This window comes from Micromesistius poutassou (assembly GCF_964030765.1).
Source record: "Micromesistius poutassou genome assembly, chromosome: 16".
Taxonomy (NCBI): Eukaryota; Metazoa; Chordata; class Actinopteri; order Gadiformes; family Gadidae; genus Micromesistius; species Micromesistius poutassou.
In genome coordinates, this window is record NC_140286.1 from 8360829 (window position 1) to 8388800 (window position 27972).

At 45.7% G+C, this 27972-nt stretch overlaps 2 protein-coding genes across 3 annotated transcripts in view; both read left to right on the top strand.

Annotated features, from left to right (window-relative positions):
• LOC311360414 (rho GTPase-activating protein 29-like) overlaps positions 1–14823 on the top strand; it is a 32405-nt gene extending 17582 nt beyond the window's left edge. For both annotated transcript variants that reach the window (XM_084480488.1, XM_084480489.1), the window contains 18 exons: positions 50–122; positions 452–512; positions 1948–2091; positions 2351–2415; positions 2528–2638; positions 2855–2935; positions 3720–3908; positions 4323–4460; positions 5096–5277; positions 6899–7047; positions 7716–7844; positions 8579–8677; positions 9647–9810; positions 10788–10976; positions 11341–11478; positions 11697–11932; positions 12310–12631; positions 12940–14823. In XM_084480488.1, the coding sequence (XP_084336614.1) occupies positions 50–122; positions 452–512; positions 1948–2091; positions 2351–2415; positions 2528–2638; positions 2855–2935; positions 3720–3908; positions 4323–4460; positions 5096–5277; positions 6899–7047; positions 7716–7844; positions 8579–8677; positions 9647–9810; positions 10788–10976; positions 11341–11478; positions 11697–11932; positions 12310–12631; positions 12940–14136 (3667 nt within the window). In that variant the 3' untranslated portion in view covers positions 14137–14823. The remainder of the gene's footprint in view (positions 1–49; positions 123–451; positions 513–1947; positions 2092–2350; positions 2416–2527; positions 2639–2854; positions 2936–3719; positions 3909–4322; positions 4461–5095; positions 5278–6898; positions 7048–7715; positions 7845–8578; positions 8678–9646; positions 9811–10787; positions 10977–11340; positions 11479–11696; positions 11933–12309; positions 12632–12939) is intronic.
• A 2200-nt stretch (positions 14824–17023) lies between these two features.
• Positions 17024–27972, top strand: part of LOC311361309 (retinal-specific phospholipid-transporting ATPase ABCA4-like) — a gene marked incomplete at both ends in the record, with an annotated part of 44208 nt that continues 33259 nt past the window's right edge. The window contains 11 exons of the mRNA XM_084481480.1: positions 17024–17089; positions 17401–17494; positions 17739–17880; positions 18236–18375; positions 18718–18845; positions 19410–19607; positions 22444–22533; positions 24616–24853; positions 25763–25902; positions 26702–26818; positions 27308–27505. Coding sequence (XP_084337606.1) covers positions 17024–17089; positions 17401–17494; positions 17739–17880; positions 18236–18375; positions 18718–18845; positions 19410–19607; positions 22444–22533; positions 24616–24853; positions 25763–25902; positions 26702–26818; positions 27308–27505 — 1551 coding nt within the window. The remainder of the gene's footprint in view (positions 17090–17400; positions 17495–17738; positions 17881–18235; positions 18376–18717; positions 18846–19409; positions 19608–22443; positions 22534–24615; positions 24854–25762; positions 25903–26701; positions 26819–27307; positions 27506–27972) is intronic.

The window sequence follows — 27972 nt, forward strand, 5'->3', positions numbered from 1 at the left end:
GACTATTATGTTCCTGGTTCTAAGTCTTTCCCTCTGCGTATGTGTCCAGAGTGTCTGACTTCCTTATGGGAGATGTGGACGGCGGCCCAGGGTTGGGGATCCCCCAGACCAGGAGAAGCAGGGTAAGACAGCGTCTCACACACACACTTCCCTTTCGTCTCTTGTCTCTCGTCTCCCTTGGGCCCTTGTTCAGTTGGTTATCTTCAAAGCACCGGTTTCAGACACGAGTTCAAACGGCTCTCCTCGGAGGGTCTCCAAAGTGCATTTTTTTTTTCCTTTTTTTTTTGTTGAAAGCCCCGTACTTTACAGGAAAACAGCCTCAAAGCCATTTCTCTCTCTGGTGTCAAGATTGAATGCACCCCGTGCCTTCTGATGTGTGGCGCTGAATGTGTTTCTCGCTGCTTTTTTTCCCGCTCCCTGTGCTTAAATCTGCATTGTGTCCTTTTTTCAGTCTTTTGACAACCTGTCTGTGGATCCCGGCGGATATGTGTCAGAGAAAAGTGACCTCGCAGGTAAGTGCATTGTCTTATCATTACACACACACACACGCACACACACACACACACACACACACACACACACACACACACACACACACACACACACACACACACACACACAAAGACACAGACACAGACACACACACACACACACACACACACACACACAGACAGTCACAGACAGTCACACAAACACACAGTCACACACAGTAACACACACAGAACACACAGTAACACACACAGAACACACACAGTCACACTGTCACAAATCCTTTTGATTAATTCTATTTGGCCCTGGGCACCCCAAGGTATTAATTGCGTTCAGCGTAGAGCGTAATTGCTGTGATTGTTTTTAAAGGCGCTGCGCTGCGCTGGCGGGAGAACCGGTTTAATATTGTGCTGGGTTGCCTGAGGCCCAGAGTCGGTTTGGGAACTGGCTCAATGATTTAGGCTTTGCGGCCTCTCGAATGCCTGAGGTGGGCCCGCCCTACGCCGGTGCGCCTCAACCCCTGTTATTTCTGCAGCTTTTTTCATCCTATCCGTGGGCTGTCCTTTTCCCCCCTGCTCCATCCACATGTTTAGCATTCCTCGCCTGTTAATCAGTGGTGACGCACGGGATGGGAAACACATGGGGGTTTGTGTTGAATCTGACGGATCGCACGGCCGAGCTGTTGGTCAGGCGTTATTGACGGCTCCACCGTACACTACATGGGTGTATTTACGATACGGAGGAGGAATCCCTTGGATCTAGCGGCAGGGAGTGCAACACACTGGGGTTAGGCGACTGCTGTTTCTGAATGGCTCAGGCGAATCACCGGTAGTGACGTCAAAGTTGACTTAATTGTGAACAGACCGTTGCCATACCCTGATAGAGCTGCGGTTCGAAGTTTGATTTTATTTTGGTTTGGCTCTATTCCCCAAACAATTTCCTCATAGCGTGCTTTGGAGGTTGAGGCCTGCATTCCGTGTGCATTCCATTTTCGCTAAAACATTTAATTTGACACTTTCATGTCCCCTAGAGGCTGAACAATTTTCTCTTCTCTGTATTTTTCTGTTTGACCGCGTCCCATAACAGGACCCGACGGGACAATATGAAATGGAAGCCAGTTTCCACATGGGTTACACATCGTGGGCCTCAAAGCATAATTGCCTCAGTCATATTTTATGGTTCATCTTGTATTTAGTGTCAAAAATGCCTAAATCAAATAGATGACTTTGGCAGATAGTGATTATGGAACGTAGAAAGAACTCTGATTGGCTCAGGATATAGCGAGTAATGAGGCACAGTTAATCAGCAGAGTTAGGAGAGTAGAGTTAGACAAGATATCACAATTTGGCCAAAGTATGACTTAGGGAATTATGCTATGAGGCTAACGACAGGTGAAAATACATTTCTGAGCGTGGAGCATCTTTAACTGGATACTTGTCCCCCTTGCCTTTCCCCCAGAGGTGGCGCTGTCGCGGGAGGAGGAAGTGGATCTTACCCTGCAGAAGAACCACAGCGGAGTGGAGTCAGCGCTGCTCTACGCCAAAGCCTGGTCCAAGTACATCAAGGATCTCCTGGCCTGGGTGGAGAAACGCCTAGCCATGGGTGAGGCCCGAGACGTGGTTCAAGAGTAACTGACCAGGGGTTCTGGACGTTTATGTCGAACGGTTTCGGGCTACTACGATACCAATGGAGTGTATAGATATTTTTTTATGAACACTAATTCAACACAGGGTTGCACTTGTGGTCCACATGTAGTGAACTCAGGCGTTCCAGCTGAAGACAAACCCCAATTACAGTCATCACAAAAACATTTGAAGGCTTTTCTCACTATTCTCACTCTGCATCTTTCTCTTCACCGAAGATATCGAGTGTGCCAAAAGCTATGGCAAAATGGCAGAGTCTGCAAAGGCCCTTCTAAGTCAACAGGTAACTAAATAATCTGCGGTGGGGAAGTACTATTCTGATCATGTGGAACTTAATATCGAATATAATAACAATATCCTCATCAAAAGTGATTTCTGTTTGTCTTCCTTTGAAGGACTACATGCCATTCAGTGACATCTACGTCTCAACGCTGAAGAAGGACATAGAGTACAGCCAGCTTCTTGTTCAGAGCGTCATGGCCCTTCAAACCAACAAGTTCATCCAGGTAACCAGCACTAATACAAACACTAGTATTTAGTTATAGTTATAGTATTAACTGGTTCAGGAACAACTGTCTGGCTGGCATGTTAGCTTTGTTATAAAAACACATGTTTTCTCTTTAGCCCAATCCCTGTCTGATACCCTATTTGAATGGCGATTTTCTATTGGCCACGAGAGACAACCTCGCTGATCCATTGACGATCATCTATTTGTTTCTTAGCCGCTGTCAGCCCGTAAAAACGAACTGGACAAGCTGAGGAAGGACATCAAGGAGCAGTGGCAGAGAGAGCAGAAGAAAATGGTATGTAGGAATTTCCCCCCTATGGATTCATCATTGAAACGGATGGTGACATGTAGCTCTCTGCTCACAATCTGTATTCCAGATGGACTCTTTATACCTGGTAACATTCTTCATGTTTAGCTGTGGATACAGTGTAGAGTAGGGTCGAGGAAGCTAAATCCCCAGTCGTTTAGTTTAAAGATGTTTGTGTTTGAGGGTGTGTTTCATCGCTTTATAAATGTTTTTTTAGGAGATGTTAACCGCTGATGCTGTTAAAATGGCGTTTTAGAAATAGTCATTAATAAAAATGATATTTTAATATGGGTTACACTTTACAATAACAGTAACATTAATTAACTATTTATTAGCATTACCTAATTCTAATTAACAATTGATGAACAGTTAATTAACAAATAACCTATGATCAAGTGATTCATATTTGCTAATACAGTAAAAAGCATTATTAGCATTAGCATAGGGGTTAGGGTTAACCCTGTTCAGTAATGTATCAATTAATATCTTGTTCGTGAACACCATTAGTAAATGATTACTAGACATTTAGTTAACTGTGAGGCCATTGTTACCTAATGCTTATTACTGTATGGTTAATTAATGTACCCTTATTGTAAAGTGTGAATGAATGAATTTACCTCATTCATAAGCAACACATAGTTCCCTTTCCAAACCAAGACTTGCACATGTTTTGGGCTCTCCACCACCTACACCGCCCAGTGTGTGGCTGTCTTTTTCCACGGTTATTTTTACCCAGTTCCATTTTGTCACATTCTTTTTCGGTCTCTTCAAGCTGGAGGCGGAGGCCAGCATGCGTAAGGCCCGCGCACTGCAGGCCCAGCGCAGGGAGGAGTACCAGAGGGCCCGCTCATCCACCAGCCGCTCCCAGGAGGAGCAGCAGCAGCAGCCCCAGCCCCCGGCGGCGGCGGGCAGCAAACAGCTGGAGAAGAAGAGGCGGCTGGAGGAGGAGGCCCTGCAGAAGGTAGGCCCTACAGCACAGACACTCCGGTACAATGGGGGATCCTATTGGTTTCATTGTTGTTTTTTTGCCTGTTTTGTGACAGTTTGAACGGAAAACACTTGGAATTATTTCAAAGAGAGCAATCATTTTCAAAGTTCAAAGATCAAAGTGTTATTGTCAATTCCAAAATATGTGCAAGACAAATGGAGGAATCCAAATTGCGTTTATCTCTGACCCACAGTTCAATAAGTATAAAAGGAAAATGTAAAATAAAGTAAAATGAAATAAAATAAGTAATATTTACAATAAAATTCTTGTATCGCTGTGCCCATGAATGTCCACGAATTGTCCTTTTGCATTATACACACGTTTATCCCCTGTGTTGTGAAGAAAACATCACTAATCAGACTATTGGGTCCCGGTCTCCCCCGGCAGGCGGAGGAGGCCCAGGAGCAGTGCCGGAGCTGCTCGGCGGACGCGGGCGCCAGGCGCATGGACCTGGCCAACGCCAAGAGCACCGTCCTCACCCAGATCAGAGAGCTGGTGTTCCAGTGTGACCTCACGCTCAAGGCCGTGAGTACCCTACTGGTGGTTTCCACCTCGCGTCGTACAGCGTTGCTCACGTCAAGGGTGGGAGGAGGGATTCTAAGAAGAAGGTTTTGAAAGGATTAGTCATACGTGACCTTCCAGGTACGGTTGAACACGTACAGAGGCGGGCAATTTGACTGGGACTTTGAACCGTAGCCAATCGAAAGGCTGCCTTAGGTTTCCTGAGGTCTCCCTATCCAATCATTATAATGAGACAAGGCGGGGTCGAGGCAGGGTTAATCCTCAAAAAAAATGGTTGGAAGAGGGAGAAGTCATACATCCACTGACCTTCGATATACAATTAAATACTTAAAGAGGTGGGCAATTGAACTATGACTTTGACCCGTAGCCAATCGGAAGGCTGCCTTAGGTTTTCTAAGGTCTCATTATCCAATCATTATAATGAGACTTTAGAACCCCCCCCACCTCCCCACCCCACAACAAGCTCTGGCTACTTTTTTTACCTACTTTCTTTTTCTAAACTAAGCAATACAAAACACGAGAGTGCACAAAATAAATCCTCATCAAATTAAAATATACATAAAAAATGAGCTAACTAAAATGGACTCGCATCTTATTTGAACCTGAGTCTTGTGTGTGCGGGCCACGTCTACTCCCAGGTGACAGTGAACTGGTTCCAGATGCAGCAGGCGCAGAACGTCACCCTTCCCACCCACTTCCAGGCGCTGAGCGAGAGCGCCAAGCTGTACGAGCCCGGCGAGCGCTACGCAGAGTTTGTGCGCAACCTGCCCCAGGACCTGCCCAAGGGCCGCGCGCACTCGGACTCCGTCTCCTCCGACAGGTACGGATTCACCATTATCCGTTTTTAAGTGGATCAAAGTGAATTATTCTTTGTTTCTATTTGATTTATTTGACGTTCCAGAGACAAACTCACTACCATGAAATGAACTCAAGTTGCTTTGACAGCACTTGCTTTTATTAGCCGTATGCTGACAATGTGCTGCAGTAATGCAAGCATAAACTATTCATCCACTGAATTTATTATGGTGGGAAGATCATCTCATCTCAATCATATATTATTCACAATCATATTATAGCTTAAATGACAAAATATAACAACAATGTAGACCTATTCAGATTTTTCTATACGGTATTTAGACATAAATGACAGTGACAATGACTTTAATCGCATTAAATTGGTTTTATGTTCAGATCCTATGGTTCAGACATGTTTGCATATTGACCTGCCAGCATTTAGGGAAATCTAGTTGACTAGGACAGTCTCTCCTGTCCTATAGAAGTCTCAGCCCATGGTTGTGCCTGGTTCCACTTTCAGGGTGACAATGAGTCAATAATGCGTGGGTGGAAAGAGACAGGGAGTTGCAGAAAGAGAGAGGGTGGGAGAGAGAGATAGAAAAGCAGTGTGTGGGGGAGAGAGAGAATGTCTGCCCTTCCTCAGGAAATATCTGTGGCACAGGCTGAATGCGGCAGAAAAGATTGCAAGTGTGGGATTCTGGCTCAGGTTTCGAGTGACTGCGTTCGCTATCAACGCTGTTCACAACACCAGCTTTAAAATGCACCACACACACACACACACACACACACACACACACACACACACACACACACACACACACACACACACACACACACACACACACACACACACACACACACAGAGCACACATTGTGCTATGGTACAATGCTATCAGCGCTATTTGGTAGTGGAATACTATTGTTTTTCTCTCCCAGCACTGCTGGGCCTTTTTGTCAACACTTCGGAGTGACTGATGTGGTTGGTCCATTTTTTTACTGAGAACTGTGTCAAAAATATTGACGTGATGACGGCAGCCATTGTCCAGGCAACCGTGCAAATCCAGATCCCCTGTGCCGTCATTCTTCCGCTGTTTTTATGTTTTTTGTATATTATTTCTGCATGTTTTAAGCTTTTGCGTCTTTCCAGGTTTTCATTGTGTAGATGGGCCTCTCAGAGAAAGGAAAGGCCTATATTTAAAGTCCTTGCAAATTCATACTGTATACAATACATTTTGCTCAACATTTTTAATTCTATGCCCTTCCAGTTAAAGAGAAAGAGAGGCAGCTCTCAGTTTAAGTTTACAGTTCTGTTTTTCTTTACTTCCTATTCCTCACTGCTGCTTACAAGAGGTGCTTAAGAAAATGCATAAACAAAGTGTCATGATGGTTCCTACCGACCCAAACAACCCTGACGTGACCTGTTTTAAATGCTGGGTTTTTGACAATAAATAGTCCAAGGCAAGGTGAGTGAATGCAAGCTGTGGTGGAGCAGGAGATGTGTGAACATTCCTGTGTTGTTGTCTGTGGGGATATCACAGATCAGAATCAAAATGCAGAACTGCGCTCCCCGCATCCTTTTAAGGACAAGGCCAACAACATGGAGGTATTGCATTCAAACCAGCAATTCTCCCCCTTGTCCTGCTCAGGTTTGTGTTCCACAAGAGGTCGGTGGACAGCAGCCACTCGTCCCATGGTAACCTGTCCCAGGCCTCCGGCGAGCTGCTCAGCGGCGACGAGGTGGACAGCCCCCTGTACACCCGGCCCGGCAAGGCCAACTGCGGTGGCCAGACGCAAGGTAGTCCCATGCACGCATGAGTACACACACACATGCACGCACGAACACACGAACACACACACGACCACACATGAACACACACACACACACACACACACACACATACATACACATTCACATACACATACACATACACATTCATACACATGCACATCACAGACCATTTGAGCTAAGTAGAAAGGCTGAATGCACAAACTATGCTTAATTCTTTCCTGATCGCCTGATCTCAGTGCAAGGTTGCTGCAGGACTTCTGAAGTCACAATTTGGTGCGGAAAAGGGGATTAGTTTTAAGTCTAGCTAATATTTCCCCCGCATACTGTACAACTTTAAATCTGACTGAGAAACAACAGTCTCTATATTGGAACATACTACTACATTCACAATAGCCTGCCGTCCACCAAATTCTGTTTAAATGTCTGGTTGACCTGGCTATAAGTGAAAAATTAGCAACTTACAAGGGATGTTTGTTGTTTTTCAACTACCAGGGGGTTGTTGTGCATCTTGTCTCATGTGGGGAGTGTCTACTCTCACACATTCAAGACACACACTTCAATCAGTTCCGCTTCCTTATCAAGGCACGGTATTGGAGGATCTGATTTCTGCCGTGGCAGAATGCGATCAGATTTGTGACGAGGATGTGTTGTTATCCTGTTCTTTCGTCACGCAGCGCTGAGAGGCCCGACACGAGCCTGGGCCTCGGGTAGCCAGGGCAGCCAGAGCGGCATGTGCAGCGACTCAGAGAGCGCCGGAGGCAGCAGCGAGTCCCGCTCCATGGACTCTCCCACCGCCAGCCCCGGTATGGATCAGGCTCTTCGTTGGGTTTTGGAATTATCAAGGACGCAATGTCGCAGAAATAAGGGTGGTGGTTTTTAATATATGAGCTCCAAAGCAGCAAAAACAACAAACATGTGTACAGTAGGCTTTTGGAAAGTTTTCCCATATAACTCTTAATAATTCCTTCATTTCCTATCTTCAAAAAGTACCTCTTATTTGAGCTTATACATTTTATATTCTAAATGTTTCTGTCTATCGATGCTTTATGTCTCACATGTATGTCTACATGTTTGTCTATTGATTCTTTATGTCTTATATGTATGTATATGTCCTCCTTTCCTTAAATGAGCTTCCCAGGGATGCAAAAAGAATTTCAACCCAAACTGACGGATAAAGTTGTATCGTATCGTATGTGTTGAGCAGAGCAAAATTGGCATAGCCTGAGAGTCTTCTCATGTGTTGAATATTATTTTCATACTCTGTTGCTGTTGGTATGCGGTGTATTTTTCGACATGTTTCAGCCTCTCAAAATGTCCCAACTTCCTCATTGTCCGCTGTCGACTGGTTCTCTGCCATTAAGTCAATACCCTGCACTCTTTGGGGAACCAAAACACATACAGAGCTCTGACTCTTATATACATTAGGAATGCACTTCCCTATCTGTTACGTGAGCTCTCAACCACACAGGCTGCTATGCACCCTGTGTACTGCGAAACTGAGATGATGAGGGATTGTGGTTGATTTGTTTCTTTACAGGCGTTTTCAAACGCCAGCTCCCCAGGACCCCTTCCACAGGGACCATGTCGTCAGCTGATGATCTGGACGAGAGGGAGCTCCCATCTCCATCAGACAATGGTAAGAGAGAGAGAGAGAGAGAGTAGAGAGTAGAGTGTTTATACAACCTTTAACTTCAAACTACATACAGCCTGTCTGGCTGCTAACTCATTATACCAGATAGAAGAGGGATGGGGCGTTTGTGTGTGTTTGTGTGTGTTTGTGTTAGGCTATTAAGAATTTGGTTAGTTAACTAAAACCAATCCATCCCAAAGTATTAGTAGATTAATCCTAAATATTACATGTATATACGGTAGTCTATGTGTGTTACAACTACACCAGAGCTGATTTATACCGTAGTAGAGTTAGCGGGATATACTTCTAAATTGTTTAATTTGCCTTTTAGTTAGGCTGCAGCTTAGGGCAGGGTACTTTGTAATCTGCATATTGTATAGCAATATCGACCAAACCATGACTCTATAGAGAGTCATGGCTGTGTATGCTGCTGCCCTTTACAGACAGCCGCTTCCAAGCGACGCTGTCATCTGTGAACCAAGGGATCTGAAGCAGGGAAAGTTGAACTATTTCACTCTTCAAGACCATCGCTGGTCGTCCCTGTTGAAAATGCCCCTGCATTTGCAGGACGTGTAGTGGCCTAGTTCTGCAACATGGCCAGATGATGACTTACGACAGGGACATGAGCAGGCAGAGATTGCCCCTGTCGCCAGACAATGTCTTGTTGTGTTCACTAGACACAATGCGTTGTTATTAAACTCTAAAGCCAGGATGTAGGATGTTAATCTTCCTTTCACAGTGAAGTGCATTTATAGGTATGTGTTTGATCAGATTTTCCGACCCTGTGCTGTTGTTTGAGGATTTTCTTTGTGGTATACCTCTGGTTGAACACATCCTCATCATAATAACCGCTGCAGGTTTCTTGTAGTTGTTGTTATTGTTCACCCAGTCTCCGGGGCGTAAAAGCAAATGTGCACGATTTTAGACCACGCCCATTTGCTCACTGAACCCTTCCTTTACACCGACTCCTCCCAGGTCTGGCGGAGATGGTGACGGAGACGGCCAGCTCCCCGGGGCCCTTCCGCAACGCCCAGATGTCGAAGGCGGCCCAGAGCCACAAGCTCCGCAAGCTGAGGGCCCCTTCCAAGTGCCGGGAGTGTGACAGCCTGGTGGTGTTCCACGGGGCCGAGTGCGAGGAGGTAAAAGCATCCTGTGGTCGTCGGGCCCCCAGGCACACACAGCGCAAATGTCTTTCTCCGTGGATTAGAATAAACCACCGGTCCAGGTGGCGTGTACCTGACAAACCGGTTGAATTACAACGCATAGCGGCTTGTTGACATTTAAAGTGTACATTAGTGTCTCATGACTATGGCTAGCAACGTGCATGCATGCGCTATTGGTGTTGACACACCAATGTATTTGTATATGTAACATATATATTTGCATGTTTGCAATGGCGACCTAGTTGTATTCATAGTATACTATGAATACAATTTGTCTTTCAAATTATATATTCATTTTGATATCACTATTGCTCATTTGCAAAGTTGTAGTTTGAATACCACAAAGTGACAGAGAGTGGGTCAGAGTATCGATCCATTCCAATTATTTTGTTGTTGTAATATTATTGCATTGTTGTTTGATAAAGACCATAAACAAGTAACCTAACTCAGGAAAACAATATTTAGATATATGACTACATAAATACCATGGCAATTTAAGGCTTTAATAATTTAATTTCAGCTTTAATAGAAAGCATAGGAAACAGTTGGTAATAGTTACATTATGTAACCCCTAACTACCATTGATAGTTATGTGGCCAGTAATATGATTCATATTTTGCTCCATGTATTACGTACGTAAGTGAGACCTGTTCTTGACATTTCCGACACATTCCTGCAAAAAGGAATTTAATTGCATTGTTGTTCACAAAAAAAATGACACATTGTTCACATTGCCACGGCAACCAGAGGCCTTGACACTGAATCTTTTTGCCCGGTCACGTGAAACCACCCATTCATGTCATCTTTTCACAAGATGGATACACACATACTAACATTCCAGACGGAACAATGTACCAAATCGGATTGGGATTGGGAGCCTCCTAGCACACTACCCAGAATTGAACATATATAAACTGAGTGAGATCCTCCTCTTTCTCCCCTGCGTTGCTCAGTGTTCCCTGGCCTGCCACAAAAAGTGTCTGGAGACGCTGGCCATCCAGTGTGGCCACAAGAAGCTCCAGGGACGACTGCATCTGTTTGGCATTGACTTCGCCCAGGCAGCCAAGAACAGCCCAGACGGAGTTCCCTTCATCATCAGGAAGTGCACCTCTGAGATCGAGAGCCGAGCCCTCAACATCAAGGTAGTGTTATTTTCTTCTCTTACCGTTAATTGGCCATGTACAGCCCCTGAGGGAACATTCCCACGAAGCAATTATAAACCACAGAGGCTTAAAAATGCAACCAATTATGTTTGCATAAATTAATGTTGCACATTGCAATTCAAAACAGTTTAAAAGGTGGGCTACCTAATAAATCCAATCGTTTGCTTCACACAAGACATAAACAAGCATTCCATCTCCAAGAGAAGCCAAACAATACAATGAAGCTGTAAGGATTGCACTGTAATTGCCCATTTTACAATTACAATGTACTATATATGAACTAAGTTTGGTGTTCTTGTGTTTTACTAACCATAAAATCTTTTCATTGCTGTTGCTGATACAGGGCATTTACCGTGTGAATGGGGCCAAGTCCCGCGTGGAGAAGCTCTGCCAGGCATTTGAGAACGGCAAGGAGCTGGTGGAGCTGTCTGACCTCTCACCCCATGACATCAGCAACGTTCTCAAACTCTATCTGAGACAGGTGGGCGACGAAAACCTCCCAGACCCACACGCAGCCTTCTGTCTGTGTTCTAGTCAGATATGTTTTAAGGCAATTGCTACTGTGCTATTGTCATTATGAGAGCAATAGCTGTGCATAGTAAAATACAAAGTAAAATACAAAATCCCCAAACCACTGAAAGCGTGGTGCACACAGGTCACAGACGTCTGACCATACAATGATTCCCCTTCCACCGGCAGCTCCCAGAGCCCCTCATCCTCTATCGACACTACAACGACTTCATTGGGCTGGCCAAGGAGTGCCAGCGGGCACTGGTGGAGGAGGCAGAGGCTGTCAGAGCCGCCGCCCAGACCGGCGAGAAGAGAGGCCCCGGCGTCCAGCTCAACCGAGTCATCTTTAAGATCCGGGACCTGCTCCGCCAGCTGCCCCCTGCCCACTACAAGACGCTGCGCTTCCTCATCGCACATCTGCACAGGTACACACACCATACCTTTAAACACATGTGTGTAAAGCACACCTGCACAGGTGCACATACTCTGCCTTATAACACACATATACAGTATATAGCAAGCCTGTTCAGATGCATTTAGCCATTTGCCGATTTATTTTGTGAGCTGCTTTATGGGGGCAAACAGACAAAGGGATAATCCAACTTCTGCATAATGGCATTACATAAGTGGACATGCCCCCCCCCCACCAGACTTCCTCATAGCCCAGAGGAAGTGGCCTAATGCACATGTTGCTCATTACACTATTCATGGCCAGTGCCATTTTCAGTGCCCAGTACCCAGATAATACAACCCGATCACACCCGAATCACACCTCCACCTCCTCCTCCACCCATCTAACCAGGGTGACGGAGCAGGCCGAGGACAACAAGATGACGGCCAGCAACCTGGGCATCATCTTCGGCCCCACGCTGGTGAAGCCCCGGCAGACGGACGCCGAGGTGTCCCTCTCCTCCCTGGTGGACTACCCCTACCAGGCGCTCATGGTGGAGCAGCTGGTGCGCCACTTCACCGTCATCTTCGACCGCACCACCGCACAGCTCTCGGCCTCCGACCTCCAGCACCACGTCGCCGGCGGGGGCGGCCAGGCCTCGCCCAGGCTCACCGCGCAGGAGAAGGAGCAGAGGCTCAGCCGGCACTCCACCTCCCTGCTGGACATCAAGGAGGTGAGGGCAGATGTTCATGCCGGCGTGCCGATCCGCTGATCCAAGCCATGTTTTCATTTTTTCTTGGTTAACAGTAATCCAAGAATCAATACCCACGGATTCTTGGATGTACAGATGCGGGACGCCCTAATGTGCGTGGTTTATTTAAACGTGCAAGCAAAAGTGCTAGCTCGTACTGATGCCCTTTTAAATGTCTTTGTATTCAGTTTTCTGTTATACTTCATACTTGTGTGCTACTTCGGCACAATTGAATGCTGTCAGTTCTGTTGCTTAAGCATCATTGTTGTGATTCCCCCCCCCACCTGCAGAGTGGAAGAGTGTACAAGAGACACTCCTCAGTGATCCCCTCCGCTCACATCCTGAACGAGATGGGCGAGGTCCAGCCCGGGACGGACAGGACCCAGCCCTCCACCCTGGACATCCTCAACGGGGTCCAGCCGCCCGCCACCGGTCCCGCCACCGGTCCCGTCACCCAGAGGTCCACGCTGGTGTTCGGCCGGCCCAACCTCCCCCACTCCTCCTCCTCCTCCTCCATGGTCCCCAAGGTGCAGCTCCGCGCCCAGCGCTCCAGGCTCGCCTCGCGGCCCATCAGCATGCCCCTGGAGCGCCTGCCCGCCCCCGCCCACACGGGCGACCGGAGCCACCGGAGCTCCGTGGCTAACGCTAACGCTAACGCCGGCACCGGCTCCGCGGAGCGGGACTTCAGCACGGATACCATCCAAGAGATGGCGGAGCCGGAGAAGCCGGCCCCCAGCGCCACGGGGGGCGCCTCCTCCCGGGTCAGCACCTACTACATCACGCCCTACATCGACACGCAGGCCATGCAGAGGAGGACGTGGGACAGGAAGTACAAGCACTACGACGTCACGCCCAGGACGGCCATGATCATGGCCAACTTGCCGCCGGCGAGTGCGGCGGTGCAGGCCGCCGGGCCGTCGAACGCGACCACGGCGACCACTTCTTCTGGAGTAGCGAGCAGCAGCAGCGTCGGCACCATGTTCCCCAACAACCCCTACGCGGTGCCGGTGAAACCGGCCTGGTCCACCAAACAGACTAGCGTCACGGACGGTGCACCGAGCCCCCTTATCACCCTCAGGGCGCCTAGGACTCTGCAGCCCCCCCCGGAGACCTTCTATAAGCCCCCCGTCTCCGCGGGCCACCAGGTCAGGACGCTCCCCAACTGGACCGCCGCCTCCACAACCTCCACCGTCTCCACCGCCGCCTCCACCTCCTCCTCCTCCTCCTCCTCCTCCCCCCACAGCAGCCAGCCGGCGGTCAGCGGCGCATCACTCGCCCGCGCATCCCCACCCTCGCTGAGCCGGCTCCGCTCTGAGGACTCGGGGGAGGGCAGCACCGACTCGGAGGTGTCCCTCCCCTTTGACCCCTTGTCCCCGCCCCCCAGCAGCCCCGACGACCTCAGCCCCGGCGGGGTCAAACCCGTCTACCAAAGACTGCGTAGCCGACGGCTACAGGAGATGGAGCACAGAGAGGCTCATTTTGTCTGAAACATAACCCACGCCAAAAACAGAAAAAGAGTTGTGTCCTCGTTTTGTATGTGTAAATATAAAATAGAGTGTGTATATTGCAAGAAAGAAAAAGGGTGCATTTTGTGGGAATGCGATGAGAAAGCATGAGTGAGCGAGTGGCGGTTGTAGGCGTATGGAAGTAAACCACGAAAGTGTTGAAAGTATATCTTTATCTATCTCAACATGTCTGCTACTTGTAGACCTTATGGGAGATGACCATCAAAATCTAATATCTTAGACATTGTCTAATGTCTATTTTTCTCTTTGTCTGAGAACGGACACCAGTCTTTTAATTGTTGTGGGCCCGTTCAATTGTTTCTGTTTAAAATGTTAATTGTATTACAATACAATGATTATATGTACAGTGACAACAAAGTTATTTTTTATTGTAATCACACAATGCACTTAATGTACACAGATTCTGATTGCAATGTTGCCTTTTAAAATGTTTAATTATGTTACATTTGTTCCATTCTTTAAACCCTGATCAGATGGTGTTGTATTCTATCCACAACGAGTAGTATTTTAAGCAGGGGACTTATTTACCCCGGAAGTTCGGTAAGCAAGATCCTATATTTGGTACATCTGTTTCAGTATGTAAACCATATGTATTTGTTTACATTTTATATTCATTTATACTGACCACACCAATTTTTATGTGTGTGTCTCGACAGACCTGCAACGTTTATTGCTGCAAATTAAAAGTAATTAAGAATCATATTTCTGCCCATGTGGACTTATTTTTATTCCATTGTTTATTGTTTGGCTCAATCATCATTCATGCGAAGAACAATGTGGCTCAATTGGATTTCGCAATGGTACTATTTATTTTTTGGACTCTTAGTGGGATTAGTGGGTTTAACTACACGTCTCTCTCCACCAGTGTAACACAGTAGCCTATATTTACACGCTGTAGCTAGATTTATGCTGAGCTGCACCCTGCCTCACCCTTCCCTTTAGTTGAAGTAGAAGTCGATAGTGACTTGTTAGTATTTTCACTCTGGGATTACAGTGTGTATGTGTGTACTGTTGGTTTTACTGCCTTCAGCGTCATCACTCGTGTCACCTGCTGCTGTCCTCAGCTGAGCTGATAAGTGACCTGTTCACTTCTACTACTGAAACGCATCCCATAATTTATCGCCTAAACCTAATCTAAAGAATATTGTATATTTGCGTTTTACAGGGTGAAGATTGGGTGGAAATAATTTAACTTGTCCTCAACTCACATGACTTCCTACTCCAACAGCAGATCCCTAGCCAATTCTTCAAAATGGATGACTGTTGTCTTTTTCCCAGCCTGCCTATGTTGTACTGGTGAGGGATTAGAGCAATCAGATTAGGAACACAGCTGACCTGAAGGCGACCGTTAGAGAGAGAGAGAGAGAGAGAGAGAGAGAGGAGGGCGGTGGAGGGAGAAGGGGGGCAGAATTTGGACAGCTGGGATCTACGGGGCAAGCTCTTATACCTGGCTTAATGTCGGCCATCGCTTCAACTCGCTTGGCTACCTCTCTATTCTCCATGTAGTGGGTCCTTCACAACGTTTCCGCCAGAGGTAAGGCGCTGGATGTGTGTGGTTTGGAGGAAGCGTTGTTTAATTGGTTGCAGTGGGTGATGAACTTCCATGTACTCGTGGTGATTGGTTATTGGAACTGGTTGGTTCTTCTCTGTATTCCTTGATCCTGTCAACAGAATGTGTTATTCTGTGTTCTAGATGTTCATCATGGATGGATCATTTTTCATAATATAAACGTGGCATGTCTAGATTAAAATAAATTATAAATATTCTCACATTCCTAGCTTTTATACACTGGGGACTTTTTTGGTAGCACTTTTGTGCTACCAAAAAGCCAGAAATGGAGGCCTTTATATGCTTTTTGGACAGCCTTGTCACAATAACATAATTAGAATAAGGAAGGAATGAATGGTAAATAGTTCACAGCCCATTGACTGTGTGCTGGCAACCAACTAATGGCAAGGTTGTCAGTTTCAGTGCCACTCCTTTTTTATAAGCCCTCGCTGCTTGCCAAGTGCCATGAGAGTGAAGAGTACAGCTTTCAAATTAGCTGGAGACAGAAATTGTCAGTTGTATGCTCAATAAGTACTAATGATAGTAATTATGAGTGGGGACAAATATGTGTATGTGTGTTTCTTTGATTTCAATTGTTATGAACATTAACTAATGTCATTCATTGTGTTCAAACTGAAATGGTTGGGACAGGATTAATTGTTTTTTAATTCATGGATTTACATTAATTGTCAGAGGGGTACTTTTATTTTCCATTACAGATTACCTTAATTTTAAATGATGAAAAAAAAAAAAAGATAAATGATAATCACATAATAATGACATGACACACAAGGTATTGGTAGTAGTCACATTTAGCAATTGAGTAACCTGTTGAGTTTGACACATTGCCACACACATGATGACACACACATGATGACACACATGATGACACGTGTGTGTGTGTGTGTGTGTGTGTGTGTGGGGGGGGGGAGTTTGTTTGTGCGATTGCAGACAAGCAAATGAATGTGCATGCCTGACATTCTACTAAGGCCATGACATGATATTTTTGTTACACAACATGTGATTTCAAAAGTGCATTGTTGTTTATTGCAAAATATACGTGACTGTTTCAGGTAAATATGCATCAGTGAACTGGATGCAAGCACACGCATCCATTGACACACACACACACACACACACACACACACACACACACACACACACACACACACACACACACACACACACACACATTATACAATAATTTAGAATCACTGTAGATGTGAACACTGACGAAGCCCACCATGTCCAGGTTTATCCGAATCTGATGACCCCTTCCCGGGGTTGAGCTGTCCAGAGATGAATACAGGCAGTCAAATCCGCCTGTTGCTATGGAAAAACTGGACTCTACGGAAGAGACAGAAGGTAGCCTACAGCTCATCACCCTTCACCTGCTCTTGTGGTTTCTAAAATGTTTTGACCACCTGAGTTTCAGAATACCATTTAAACAGATGCAAAAAGATTGAGATATGGATTATGCATAACTGACTTTGATACATTTTATAAATGCCGTTGATGAATATGCATAGAATGAGTCTTAAAATATATAGAATTCACCTAATTAATGAATTAATTCAGACATATGCCTTAAGGTTTCCATAAGTTGATATTTGGGTGTTTATTGGAACTTGACACATGTAGGTTCCTAGCATGTGTATCACTTTGTGCCTTTTTAGATCCGCTTCCTGGTGGAGATTCTGTGGCCTGTGATGTTGTTTATCGGTCTGGTGTGGCTGCGTAAGGCCAACCCACTGTACCGGCAACATGAGTGTAAGGAGTCTCATTTCTCACAGTATTTTACTGTACTATGATTTCATTTTTTTATTTTTATGATGGTAGCTGTCTACAGATAATTTTAGTAATATGTTCTGCTACCTGTTTTTTTTTTTTTTTTTTTTGCAGCATTCATTGCTATTTTTTGTTGTTGTTGCTAAGACAGTTGTGATGCTAGCTCCTTTGATTAGCCTCTTTCTAGGCATCATACCCCATTCATCTTCGCTACGTGTCCCTTCAGGTCACTTCCCCAACAAGGCCATGCCCTCGACGGGGATTCTCCCCTGGATCCAGGGGATCTTCTGCAATGTCAACAATCCCTGTTTCAGATATCCCACCAGGGGAGAGTCTCCTGGAGTCGTCTCCAACTACAACAACTCAATGTGGGTTCTCTAAAAACGTAGTTAGTTAGTTAGTAGTGGCTGTATCAGAAGTTTTACTTATTTACCTTCAGCATTGTGTCTAGTAGTGTGTGGGAATCATAAACCGATTGTGTGTTTATGTTTAATAATATATTAATTTAATATATTATTCAACTAAATATAACATATGGTACATTTTACATTTTGTTCATTTTAAAAACGAACAGTAACTTAGGCTTCATTACTACAGCTTGGTTACAACTATTTAATGGAAACATAAAACAACACTGGTTTAGGTAAATGTCCATACATTATTTGTGTGGTGTAATAGGAATAGCAGTCAAGATAAAATGGTACGCTCGGTTCTTTGTTGCAGATTTGCTAGATTCTATGCTGATGCCCAGGAGCTGCTGCTAAATGATGAGGAGACCCAGCAGCTGGGGCAGATCTGGAGAGAAATGTCCTCCTTCTCTAACTTCATGGAGGCTCTGCGCAACAACCCGTATTCTGTCTCAGGTACTACTACAGGACTACCAGTTTGGTGAGGGTTGAGCTCTGATTAAAACTTGCATACTGGTGGGACATCCTGGTTTATTTAGTCAACGGACTCGAAAGAGTCAAAAGTTTAAACCTTAATTTTTGCTCGTTTTTTATTTTACTACTATAAGCTCATAAGCTCTAAAAAACAACCCAAAAGCAAATGACTGACTAAGAAGAACATTCTTGTAAGGCATGCAGAAACAATCATTGTATCTTTCCATTGGACATCCTTCCCTAAAACCCGCAGCAATCCATCAGTCTGGCTGTCAACTGTTTCCTGGACACCAGCTAGTCAATGATTTTTGTCCATCCATCTAGGTCGCGGGCTGAGGCTAGATGACATTCTGAAGGACGACGAGAACTTCACGGCCTTTCTGTTGCGAGACGCTAGCCTCTCAAGCTCAGTGGTTCATGAGCTGATCAATGCAGAAATACGACTGGAAAATGTGGGTTGATTGTATTTGTGTGGTAACTATGATAAGATTAGGATCTTGGACATTAACATTCACATTAACATCAATAACCACATGTTTTTGGTTTGGTTTGTAGAGTGTCACCCAATGGCATCTTTGTACTCCGAGCAGACTTTAGTAATATCAAATTTGGCTATTTCCTGAATATATGAGAGAACTGTGTTTGTTTGAAGCAAGTCTGCAAATCTGCAGCATAACTCTACTCTCTCAAGAAAGTTGGACCATTGATGTATCGTGTGATGATTCCCTATTCACATATTTTTAAAGAGGTAAACTTGTATATAGTAATGCGATAGGGTAAGTGGCCTTTAGATAAAGTGGTGGGGACTTGGTGGGGAAATCGTGTAGCCTACACCAAAATATCATAAGTTAAACGTTTTCTATAACCCTATAGTTGCCAACGGTACGAAAATATGTTTCCAGTGAATCCACAAAATGGGCATCATCATATCAGTTATCGGTTGAGTTTCCCACAATGACGATTAAACAGGAACATTGATTGTGACGGACTTCAATCTCCTGATGTTCTTCCTCCAGTTCGCCTTTGGTATCCCAGACCTGCAGCTGAAGGAGATCGCCTGCAGCCAGGTCCTGCTGGAGCGCTTCATCCTCTTCCACAGCCGCCGGGGCCTGTTCTCTGTGCGCAACGCCATGTGCGCCCTCTCCCAGCAGAAGCTGCAGAAGATCGAGGACATCCTCTATTCCAATCTGGACTTCTTCAAGATCTTCAAATTGGTCAGTCTGCTCTCTTTTCTCTTCAGAGAAAACTTTAAAGGATTTTATACTGTAGTCTTACGACACCTACGACACACCCTCGTCATATGTGCAGAAGTGGTGGGTTTTTTACAGATTTCCATTGAAGAGAAACTGGATGGGCTGCTATATTATATGCATATTACTTGGCAGGTATTGTTGGCATTGTTAGAGGGAAGGGGATTTGTGATAGCATGGGGCCATTTCCAAGTTCCTTCATAGAGGCTGGCATTCTCAATCAGGGTTTAGGTGTAGAAACTGCCAAGTAATCCTCTGGACTTTGATTAAGTATTTCCTCAGTTGGGGAAAACACAAACTACTTGACATCCTTGCTGAAATGTGTTTAGAGGCTTTAAAATATGCATGTGCATGCCGTGGTTGTTCTAATAATAACAAGGAAGGAGATGGCTTTTTCCTGCAGAGATTTTCTCCATTGATTTCAATCTTATAATAGCTTGTTAATATTATAAATCCTTTGTCTCCCCTTGTTAAACATCACATTCAGTTGTAAACAACATGTCTGGAGGTCTCATCGTGTCTACCTCTGCTTCTGTGATCTGGAACTATCCAATCATCCAGCTCAGAATTAAATATGTATGATTTGATTAAATATATGATTCATTCTAAATGGTTGTCAAATAGTTGTACAATCGTGATAAGGAGAAATTGTAACATTAACGATACAAATCCTATCTAACATAGATTTATGATTGGGAAACATCAGGGCCCCAGGACAACGTTAGCTTGTCATGGCCAACATCAGCTTTACGCTGAATGGATATCACATTTTCCAATCCAAAGAGTCTATGATTCATTGTTGTGGAAGCTGCTATTGGGTTGCTTAAAGACAAGGTGGGACATAGCTTTGGTAAACAATGTTCAATGAGTGCGTACTCTGCTAGTTAATGTTTCCTAGTAGAGATAAGGTGTGATTCCAACAACACGTGGCATGTGAGAGGTAATTAAGTGATGGCTCGTAGCCACTAAGGCTATATCTAAGCAAATTTCCAAATCAATTTTTTGTGCTTAACAAATTGTTATTCTTGAAAACTAAAATATTATGTATGTATTTGTGTTCAATGTAGATCCATCAACAGTCAGATAATATTTTGTATTTTTTCTTAGGCCATCACACAATGCATTTGTATGATCTTTATATGCAGCCTCTATCTTCCCCTCCCACTCATAGCCCTTCATGGGTTCATCATCTCCAATGCCACACACTGAGCCCACCAGTGTATGCTCTGCTTCAGCGTTGGGCTTTAAACAAGGGGTCAGGGGATTGGCCTAAGTGGGGGGACTTTCACAGGCCTTATCCATCTTGGCCTATTTGTCTAATGGACTTAGCTATAAGCAGGCCCCGCCCAGAGGATGATGTGTTGCGAAGAACTGGCCAATAGAAATGCAATACGATACTTACGGGTGAACTGCTAATACATACCTAGTTGTGATTGTCCTCCAAGTTTGCCCTTATAGCTGACCCTGACAAGAACATAAGAGTGGACAACATTATGAATGTTAAGGAGAGAGGGGTCTTTAATAACGTCTTGGGTAAATAGCAAACACACCCACCATAAGCACACATACATGGTAAAAATTACTAATATAGTCAAATGACTAAAATCCACAAAGGTGAATACTGTTAACTCATACTTCTCTCAGATCTAAATATACAGTAACTGATGCCTGTGTGTACAGTACACTTTGACCTGAGTTTGAGGGTTTCATTGTGATATTTCTATACTCCTTCACCAGTCAGTCTGTGGCTTATTTTATGGCCAGTTGCTGTTTAACTGCTAGGATGAAAAACCCAACCTCATCATGACATCACTGCCTCCATTTCCATGACACACACACGCGCACACACACGCACACGCATGCGCACAGGCATGCCTCCCAGGCCTTTCCCTTGTTTTATAGAAATGCGAGCGGGGAGGAATGCGAGAGGAAGGATATCTCTGTGCCGCTGTTTGTCTTGGCGTTTCCGTGACCCCCGGTGACACGGTGGTGCTCCGAGCAGGGGGGGGGGGGGGGGGCCCTCACTGACACCTCACCCAGACTTTAACGTCTTTTACTCGGAAAGACATGTGTCGGAGGAAAGTGCGTAATGATGGGGGGGGGTCATTGTGTTTGTGGCACGAGACGCCTTGGTGATTCGCTGTAGGACGTGGGTCACTCGAGGGGTCGCACAAGCTGGCGGTCAGGCAGAGGCCGGAACCTGTTCACATACCGTCACGGCAAACAGAGGAAAACAGGAGCCTACTTTATGCTCGGGTCAACGTTTTAGACGTTGTCGAGCTGAGACAATTGTGGTTCGACGCTGCAAAACAAAGGATTCGGTTTTATTACTATGGACATGGACTTGATTTATTGTCTAAAACATGTTCAAAAACGTGTCATCTGGCAATATTGCTCAGGAAGATACCCATTGTATCCAGCTGTAGGAACTAATACCTACGCCTCAAATCTGTTTTGAATCGCACCTGTTATGAATGGCTCCTCCACAGTCCAGCGTTGCAGACTATCTGCATACTATGTGTTGCAGACATTCATCATGCATTTGCATACAAGCGGACACAATCAGAGGTCTGTGCAGGGACAGAAATGCACTGCTGGGTGGATGTCCCACTCAGACATCCACTCAAGGCCCCCTGTTAGCTCTGCTCTGTCGACATTTATGGCCGATGATGATTTGTATCCTGTATTGATTCAGAGAACTAAATCAACAGGATGAGCAATTTCACGTTAAAGATATTTATATTGTATTTCTTTTTAAAGTCCATCTCCCTGAGTATGTGGCTCGGTTTTACCCCCACAGATGCCCCGGGTAATGGATCGCAATGCCCAGGGGATTGACCTGCACTTCTGGGGTCGAGTCCTTAGCACTGTGTTTGAGAAAATACAAGTGGTAAGTACTCTAAAGTGCTCCAATCAATCTACTGCTCTTTTTATCCTCTATTCTCTCCTCCAGCCCCCTCTCTTTACCTGTCTCTGTTCCATTTATCTCTCTTCTTTTCTCTCTTCTCTCATCACTTCTCCCCAACTATCCTCTCTCCCCTTCCGTCCCCTCCTCTCCTTTCTTCCCCTCATCTCTTCTTCTCCCCTCTGTCCTCTCCTCTCTCAATCACTCTCCTCTGTCTTCTCCTCTCCTCTCCTCTCACCACCACTTCCTTCTCCTCTCTTCTCCTTTAATTTCCTCTCCCCTCCACTCTCCTATTCTCCTCTCCTCTCCTCTCCCCTCTGCTCTCCTATGTCCTCTCCTCTCCTCTCCTCTCTCCTCTCTCACTCTCCTCTTCTCGTCTACGCTTCGCTGCCCTCCTCTCCTCTCCCGACCCCTCTCCAGGCTCCTCTCTCCTTCCTCCTCCTCTGGGTGCCGGTGAGACAAGTGGCCCCAGTATATTTTTAGTCTTCAGGAAGCTAGTCTCTTCCGCAGGTCCCTGTTTACTCTTGGAGGAAAGTAAGTGATGGGTGCTGTAATGTGTATATAAAGGTTGTGTGTGTGTGTGTGTGTATGTGTGTGTGTGTCTGTGTGTGGTATTTACTTTGTGTGGGTTTTTGTGTGGCTATGCATGTCTGTGTATCCAACACACTAGACACACACACGCACACGCACACGCACACACACACACACACACACACACACACACTCAACCACAGACAAAAGAAGGCCATTGTGTGTCTGGGCACGTTTACTGTACGTCCCTCCAGGCGGTGTATTCTTCCAGAGAGTTGGCCAGGAGTCGGTGAGAGAGAGAGAGAGAAAGGGGGGGGAGAGAGACATTCCTTGGAGGTGACACTTCCTGTAGGTGGGACCTCTTGCTCTGGTGACAGAGAGACTAGCCAAGTGCTCCCCTTACCAAACTTGCTTCCCTTTAAGTTGCGGGGGGGTGTATGTGTGTGTGTGTGTGCGTGTGTGTAGGGGGGGTCCCTCTAACAATCAAGAATGAAAGGGGATTGAGGGAAAACATGTCAGAAAGGGTGTGTGTTTTGTTAGTGGTGCGCCGTGCGAATGCACACGTACCACGGCCTAGGAGAGGCAGCACGTTGTCGGGAGTGCCGTGTGAACCATGATGACTAGACTACATGTTCTCAAGTGCAGGTGTGTACATCATTGTAAATTGTGTGGCATTGTTTATTTGCATGTGTATATACACAATGTATGGCACAAACCAGAAACTACCCTTCTATATGTGCCTATGAACAGACGTTTTCAACCCTTTCTCATGAACATATAACTCCACTCCCTCTGCTTTATCCATCTCTGGACATCTATGATATCTGTGGAATGGAGCGGGCGTGTTTTTTAAATGTGTATCATTATAATTGTAAAAAGGCCACCAGTACAGTAGAGTGCACGCTGGTAGGCCCAACGCTCATGTGTTCGTGTCGGCTCCTACCGAGGACGTGATGTGCGCCGGAGAGGAATGCACAGGAAGTCACTTTCCCCCCCTCTCAATGGGAGGATGCAGCAGCGTGCTCCGCCCCGGCTCTGTCCTCGTCATGGCTGGGGACGGGGGGCCCACCGACGCTCACTGCTGGCTTCTCTTCCTGGTCGTATTGTTGGTGGTGCGGGGCTCTTGGTGTGTTGGAACTTCACATGACGTGACCTGGGTTGGAGTTACATAAGCACCGCTGACGGAGGAAGGGCCGAGGGGGCGTGTAGTGGCCTTTAGGGGGGCGAGTTTGATCCACAAGAAATATACATTATACTATTTATATAGTGTACCATGTTATTATTATGATTGTACTTTTGAAATATAATACAACGTATATATTACAATATTATTCATAATGAAACATGATACAAATGAAAACTAGTCCTTTGGTTTAGCGTGTGTGTGTGCGTGGGGGTGTGTGTGTGTGTGTGTGTGTGTGTTATGAATGCGTCCCTAAGTGTTCCGTGTGTATCGTTATTAAGTTGTATGTATTTTACCGCACAGCAATCTCAGAAATCCCTCCCACACGCCCTCTCCCCTCTTCACCGCTCCAGCTGATGGAGAGGAGCAGCTCCAGGGACCTCCTGAAGGCCCTGCAGCCCCTGGTGCGGTCCGGGGGCCCGGCCACCTTCAGCGAGCTGACCTCCCTGCTGTCCTCCCTGGTGTGCGGCTACCCGGAGGGAGGGGGCTCCCGTGTGCTCTCCTTCAACTGGTACGAGGACAACAACTACAAGGTGTTCCTGGGGGTCAACGGCAGCAAGAGCCAAGACTACCGCTACGACACCACCACCAGTGAGTACGGCGATGGGTCCTCATCAGGCTGGTTCCACAGCAGGCTGGTCTGGGTTGGGTCGGGTTGGGCTGGGTTGAGTTGAGGTTAGGTAAGGGTAGGTCAGAATCACAATAACAGAGAGCTTTACAGGCACAATAGTGACATGAGAATGATTGCATGACACTCCCCCTACCCCTAGTCAATCTCAAAGTAAAGCCAACAGAAAAGTACTTGGCTAGTAAAAGCAGCGATGAATACGACAAAGGTACAGCAATGTCGATACACTTTTCATAGAAATGCTCTTGACGTCACTGATTGAAAACCTCATCCTGTCGGGGTCTTCAAGATGAGGTAAAATGAACGCTGAGGCGCTTTTCAAACCGAGATCTGCTGCACATGTGGTTTATTTCATTTCCTGTTTGTTTATTATTCACTTGTCGCGTGCTGACTTCAGTCCTCATTAATCTAGCTCAATGAGCTCCTTCTCTAACCGATGTTTCAAAAGCCTCCAAAGAGACATAGTGGAAGGATTTCACTTGTAGCATTTAGCATGACAACAACACACAATCGATAATAAATTGATTAAATTAAAAAAAAGCACAACCTATAATGTATATACACACAATGAAAAAACATATTTCTGCAAACTAGCGTAGTGCATACAAGCCGAGGTAACATTGTTTAAGGAGTTTTGCATGTGAGGAAGAAGTCGTCTTTCTGTTTATTTGCAGCACAGTCTGATGTGCACTTCAGTCTCCAGGAAGGTAAATACAGGTTGTATGCAAAACGAATGGACCGGTTATGGTAAATATTTGTCCTTGTCTTATTGGCCACTGTTCTCTTGACCGTCGTAGTGAGTGTGTTTGTGGATGGGAGGGGTCAGAGGTGGATGTGTTCAGATGATGATACCACCCCCCCCCTCCCCACAGCTCCCTTCTGCAACAACCTGATGCAGACGCTGGAGTCCAACCCGATCACCAAAATAGTGTGGAATTCAGTGAAGCCCCTGCTGATGGGAAAGGTCCTGTACACCCCCGACTCCCCCGCCACCCGCAAGATATTAAAGAGTGTAAGATGAGTGGGAGACCCCCTCCGGTCTGACTCCCACCTCCACCGCCGCACTCACACCAGAGCTGCTTGACCTCTGACTCTGTCTTTGTCTCTGTCTATGTCACTCTCTGTCTCTGTCACTCTCTGTCTCTGTCTCTGTCTCTGTCTCTGTCTCTCTGTCTCTGTCTGTCTGTCTCTCTTTGTCTCAGTCCCTCTGTCTCTCTCTGGCTCTATCTCTGTCTGTCTCTCACTGTCTCTGTCACTCTCTGTCTATCTGTTTGTCTTTCTCTCTGTCTCTGTCTCTTGCCGTCTTTCTATCTGTCTCTGTCTCTCTGTCTCAGTTCCTTTCTCGTCCAGTCTTTCACTCTTATTGCCAAAAATATCTCTTTAAAAACATTTGTCTGTTAAATACACAAATTAAATCCAAGGATCTGACATCTAATCTCCTTGAGGGTAAAGATGAACCGATGTTTATCCAAGAAAAATTGGTTCAAACAAGGCACAATCCCAAATAAAGAAATATGGTTTCTATTTGTTGTTAACTCTGCGATGCTCTCAAAAAAACAAAGAAGCAGCTATCTGACATTTAACTACTACAAAAATAAAAACACACTAGTACATATGTATGCCTCCATGTACTGCACGTTTATGTCAGTGTGTGTGTGTGTGTGTGTGTGTGTGTGTGTATAAGTGTGGGGACGTGTGCAGGCATGTGTGGGTGTGCACGTCTGCATGTGTGAGCGTTTGGGTGTGTGAGTGTGTGGGCGAACGTGTGCGTCTGTGCGTACTGATGCAAGAGTGGTTGCTCTTGTCTCCAGGCCAACGGTACGTTTGAGGAGCTGGAGCGGCTACAGAACTTGGCCAGGGCCTGGGAGGAGCTGGGTCCTCAGATCTGGACCTTCCTCCAGAGCAGCGTCCAGATGAACATGATCAGGGTGAGGCTCCAACACCTATGCCCTGCGTTCGCCGGGAATGCCTTGAAGAGGCCTGTTCATAGGCAGACTTAGAAATTGAGTAGGTTGTGTGTTGTGCATATGCGTTTAGAAATATACAATGTCCCACGCAATTGACACTGATGCTGTAAACCCCCACTCACGGATATGCAGGTTTTCTTCGGTTCACACTTTGTTCTGTGGAACATTTTTATCCTCTGGCCCGATCAGAACATCAACATGTCTGAGGCAGAATGAGAGGAATTGTAGTGGTAAATATATCTCCTTGTCCCATTAGCTGTCTCTTGGCTATCTAGTCTACTACAACGTTTTGAAAGTGGAATAACTACAATCAGGTGTAAATGTAATGTATACAAGTGGGGTTCACAGGGAAAACGCAAAGGAATGGTGTATCCCTAAGACAAAATGTTGCTTATTTTAGCACCCAAAGGAATTCAGGGAACATCGTGTTAACCTCTCTGGTTTCTGCAGGACACCTTAAGGAACCCCACAGTCATGGACTTCCTGGACACGCGTCTGGAAGACACAGCGTTTTCCACCAGGGACATCCTGAACTTCCTGTACAGTGGGCCCGAGTACAAGCGGGAGGAGGGCATGGCCGACTTCGACTGGAGGAATGTGTTCAACCTAGTGGACCCGCTCATACGCACGTTCAACCAGTACTCTAAGGTGAGATTTGCTCTGCCCTCTCTCCCTCCCCATTCCTGGCTGGGAACGCAAGCTGTTTTGACTTGTTTTTGTAAGTTTGTAAGACACCATGACAACCAACGTAAACAAAGTTTAGAGAACGTTTTCGATTATTTCACCCTGTAACATTTTAATTACATAATGATTAAATACATTTACATGAATTAATAAAATGAGTACTTCTCTATCGAGCTGCACCAAACAATATATTTTACATTTAATCTTTTTTGTAATTTTTCCCACTTGTTGCATTCGTCACTTGGATAGTTGTCAATTTGTCCATATAATACACGGCAGTGTTTGAAATGTTGTTTGGGATTTACTGCAGCTGGCTGTAAATCCATTAGCGAGCATGAGGCGACCTCCATGGGCTACATGTATGTAATGGATGAGACGTGGAGTCCCCCCTCTCTTCCAGCTTGTTGTCTGCCCCATAACTAAATGCTCCA